The sequence below is a fragment of the Cibotium barometz genome, chromosome 17 (genome assembly GCF_041138505.1).
Source record: "Cibotium barometz isolate CiBa-2024 chromosome 17, ASM4113850v1, whole genome shotgun sequence".
NCBI classification, from domain to species: Eukaryota; Viridiplantae; Streptophyta; class Polypodiopsida; order Cyatheales; family Cibotiaceae; genus Cibotium; species Cibotium barometz.
In genome coordinates this window covers 43,863,273-43,867,849 of record NC_141062.1, presented here as the reverse complement: position 1 = coordinate 43,867,849, position 4,577 = coordinate 43,863,273, and the positions used below count along the sequence as shown (strand labels likewise).

Genomic DNA, 4,577 nt, shown 5'->3' with positions numbered 1-4,577 from the left:
GGTATGGAGAGATGAGCTGCGGTTCGGGTGGTTATAAAGGGCTGCCATGAAGACGGGAGGGCAGCAAGCAGCAACATAGCCTGCATGTTTTCAGGAAGATTGACACCCGAGAGTGTAGTCTCATCCAGTTGAAGTCGCCACGCCTCTAGGAATTTAGGAACATTCTGATCTTCAGTCATAACTTTATTCACTAGAGTTTTTAGGTTCATGACCTGAGTGGCAACATCTTTATGTTCATGGCTGTCACCATTGAGCTATCAAATGGTCCTCTTATCTTCTTGTGTGAGCTTTGGGCTCTGGATGAGCATACTCCGTAGTGGTGCTCCATCGCTAGGACTGGCACGGCGTGATTTGTAGTGCCAGGGATGGGTGGATTGCACACGGTGTATGTTTCTGGATTACCACCGCTAGGACTGGCACGGCGTGATCCGTAGTGCAAGGGACGGGTGGATTGTACACTGTGTGTGTACCTGGAATTGACTTTCCGGTGGGCCTGCTTGTGCCCGAAAATGTCAAGTATTGTGCAAGTACATGAACGGAGATTATCCTTTAACAATGTTGCATTGTGCACTCATGTTTGCCTGCCTTTGAAATGTTTTCGCGTGAACTGGTTTCGTTTGCATGCCTGACATGTGTGTCTAGCTCAGGGGTCGGGGACGCCCTCCCGTGAGCCGTGGAATGCCTTGTCTTCTAACAGGTTTTGTGGCGTGTGAACAGGTGGGAAATCCTTATTTTAATAAGAGTTTTAAGTTATAAGCCTTATAACTTACAGGTTTCATACTTCATTAAAAGTAGGTGGACACTTTATAAGTGTGGGCACCCTCTTTTGGCCTGGGCACCCTTTTATAGCATGTGGGGTGGGGTTGGCCACCTACCCCACCTACCACACCCAATCCTTTGCATGGGAAGAAGGCGCCTTACTTCCAGCCCTCTCCCTTGCATTCGTGAGGAGAAAAACACGACTGCTTGCTGGGATTTTGAGAAAACAGGCCGTACAGCAGCTGGAGCACTCATTATTCTCATGAAACAGGTCGTACAGCTCCTATTCCAACTATTGTTTGAGGACTGAACCACACAGCAGGTACAGTAGGTATATTGTCCTCATTTCTTGCTGATTCTGGTCGTACAGTAGGTACAGCAGGTACAGGAAGTACAATATCATCATTACCTGTTGATTCTGGCCGTACAGCATCTTTGGAACCCTTTTCCCATGGACTGAATGGTACAGCTTCTCTCTTTTCACTTCCACGCGTGGATTCAGGTCTGGAAAGCTCTCTTTTTCTCTCACGTGTGTACTCAAAACAGCTAGCAGGAGCCCTCTTCACTTCCCCGTGTGATTCAGGTCAGTACAAGCATTCACGTGTGATTCAGACCAGCAACAGGTCTCTTCACTCCCACGTGTGATTCAGGTCAGGCCAGTGGGGTTATCCGCGTGGATTTAGGTCATACGCATTCCCTACAAGTGGCCCAGGTTGTTTCACTCTTCCTACTGGCTGTACGGTGGCTCCAGAAGATTTTCATCGCGAAGAACGAGGAATTCTCCTGCTCTCCTATGTCTAGACTCCTCTTCCATTCACCGAGTCAACTCCGTGAGAGGCATTGAACATTGAAGCTTTTTGCTTCAGGTTTGGGACTGTGTAAACAGTCTACAAACAGGCCAAAAACAGGGCAGCACTTATCTCTTGAAGTCTATGCTTACCGGGATTGATCACTTGATGCATATTGATGCCCGTATGATGTCTACATGTATGGAGATGCTATGTTAATGGTTTGCCATCATTTTGGCCCTGATTTAGGACTGAGAATACTCAGTTTTGAGCAGTGAATCACTGCTGACATACAGTGGGCTGAAGCTATTTTACTCATGTATGCTTATGCCTATGCTATTCGTCAGGTTATGTCTTGGGTACATGCTTTGAGGTATTGACCATCGGGGATTGGAAAAGAGTTCGACATTGCTTCTTACTCATTGGTTGAGCTTTTGAGCTCGTACATACAGCTTTTGTGCCAGTGGGAGCATCTTTGGATGCTTGACAGACATTGAGCAGGCAAGTGTTATTTATCTGGGAGTGTTTCCGCGCTTTGGAGATACTTTGCTGAGCACTTCTAAGTGCTTGCAGGGAGTCATACACTTTATTTCTTGGTTCTATTTGCTGATATGGCTTCATCAGGAGAGAGCTCATCTTTGCTCCACATCCGGTCTGGACGGCAAGAAATTCATCTCTTCTTACCAGACGAAGGGCCTTTTTGAGTTTGTATAAGTGCCAGTGCTCCTTTTGAAATGGCTCTTCAGAACATCGGGGCCAGCAACCGTGATGATGCCTTCTACAGGTATAAAATGCCTAAGCTGATCACTAAGATTGAAGGCAGAGGAAATGGAATCAAGACCAATCTTGTGAACATGATCGATGTTGCAAAGGCCTTGGCTAGGGCTCCAGCCTACACTACTAAGTACTTTGGTGCACAGTCAAAATTTGATGAGAAAGCTGGCACTGCTATTGTGAATGATGTGAACTTGGTGCACAATCAAAATTTGATGAGAAAGCTGGCACTGCTATTGTGAATGGAGCACATGATACAGCAAAACTTGCAGGGCTTTTGGAAAATCTCATTAAGAAATATGTCCAGTGTTATGGATGTGGGAACCCAGAGACAGAGATAGTCATCACAAAAAGTCAGTTTATAACGTTGAAGTGTGCTGCTTGTGGATTTGTATCTGATGTTGACATGAGAGACAAGCTGACTACCTTTATCCTGAAGAATCCTCCAAAGCAGAAGAAAAAAAATGACAAGAAAGGGATGAGGAGAGCTGAAAAAGAACGCCTGAAGGAAGGCGAGGCAGTGGATGAGGAGATGAACCGGTTCCACCCTACTCTAACACATGAATAAAACTCATGGGTTGTGGTGTGCCCATTATCCATTCTTCACACCCACACATTGTTGACTCTCGTCTCCTACTCTCCCGTCAACTCTCCACTCTCGACATCAGTATTCAATTCTTTGTTTCAATAAACTTGCATTCTTACTTTCTAGGAAGACCTTGATAATCTCACTAAGTCTGCATGCTGGCCTTCTTTCAAGGCATTTAGAAAGGACATGTTCTTAAGGATCTCCCTTGTTTTCTCTTGGAATGCACAAATTCAAAGATAAGGTCAAGGTGAGAATACATGACGGCATCCTTCTAGATGTAGTAGTATATGCAAGTTGACAAAGGCTTATCGATTATTCTTGTGATCACCTTTTTCAATAATTGTAAGGGGCGTGATATCTTTAAATTTAAATTTACTAGAGGGGGGAAAAATTTCTATGAGCTGGAAATTTTAAAAGTACAAGAGGGTTATAATAATATATTGCAAAAGTAATAGGAGGTATGCATAAAATAGGGGAAATCAGGCTACAGAGGGGTTTTAAAATATGCCTTTGAACGCACGTGATACAAACTTTTTTGGAAGGTGGAGGCCCCGGGTTCTGGACCTAGTTCTAGAGGGGGATGAAGTACTTGAGGAGGTCCCAGACCTTGTTATCATGGCTTTGCATCCAATCATTATTGATGGGAAAGAATTTTTGTTTTTGGATGACATTGCCAAGACACTCGGGTTTCGCGAGGATGAGGCACTGTCTATTATTGCCGTGAATGCTGGGGGTCAAGACAAAGGAAAAGTGAAAATCTCTTTTGAAGATGACAACCTCACAAAAGCGCTTGCATACGATATTGGTAGCAGTTCCTTGGAAGATGTAGTGGCCAAAGCGCTCGTTGAAATAAAGCAAGATGTGCAATTCTATGAGAGCGTAGCTGCCTTTGAACCACACATGCCCTTGGCGATGCTCAAGACCAAGGAAGCATAAACTTGACAAATGAGCAACTAGTTGCAAGTGACGATGCAACTGAGGTATGTCCTAACTTCTTAGTTGTAAAGCAAATTATTTTTAGTTGTATCATTTCACGCTTCCTAACTTCTATATTGACATGTTGACAGATCGCTTTTGAAGTGGACAAGTTTGCTATGCGCGTAGGAGGAACGCGACCAAAGTCGGAGGGTCGAGATGCATCTCTTTGGCACTACATACCTGCCCTCAGAGCCGACATAGTGCGGGTTTTTCATTTAGACTATTCAGAGATCGCCTATGCCGAGCTCCTAAAATGTAAAGCACTTAGTGCAGTTTTGTCGGAGAACCCCTTAGCCTCGAACGTAAATAAATGTATTTTGGTAGCTAGGGAAGCTGCCTTGTATTGCTTTACGGGCAAGCATCTCGGCTCGGTTTTAGGCCATTGTGCCCTTTCTCAGGCTCAAGGAATCAATGAGCCGAGTGATATATTCCAAAGCTTAGGCCAGAAACCAGCCTCTAGAACTCTCTCTCCTGAGCTCTTCCAAGAGCTTATTAAAAAGATGTAATGCAAACTTTTCTTCCAAGTTTAATAAAATTTTTTTGTTGTGCATTGTAAGTTGTGATTTTTCCTGGCGTACTTGTGATATACCATTTCAAGCCTCGCAATTTTAAGATTTTGTTCATGTGTTCATAGAAAATATTGTTTAGGATTCATTTTAAATGTGATTGTGATTAAAAAAGTAATCGAG

General features: G+C 44.0%; 1 protein-coding gene across 1 annotated transcript; it reads left to right on the top strand.

Moving 5' to 3' along the window:
* The first annotated feature begins 2,205 nt into the window (after positions 1-2,205).
* On the top strand, positions 2,206-2,889 carry LOC147630040 (putative eukaryotic translation initiation factor 5-2). Its single transcript, XM_086811017.1, has 2 exons — positions 2,206-2,459; positions 2,507-2,889. Exons 1-2 carry the CDS (start codon positions 2,282-2,284, stop codon positions 2,887-2,889), a joined length of 561 nt encoding a protein of 186 aa, XP_086667143.1. The 5' UTR covers positions 2,206-2,281.
* The last annotated feature ends 1,688 nt before the right edge of the window (positions 2,890-4,577 follow it).

What these genes read in the sequence shown, in the direction of transcription:
- LOC147630040 (XM_086811017.1), top strand. Translation starts at nt 2,282, where the DNA reads ATGGCTCTTCAGAACATCGGGGCCAGCAACCGTGATGATGCCTTCTAC. An exon ending in CTACACTACTAAGTACTTTG is followed by an intron (nt 2,460 to 2,506) that starts GTGCACAGTCAA and finishes GCTATTGTGAAT; the next exon opens with GATGTGAACTTGGTGCACAA.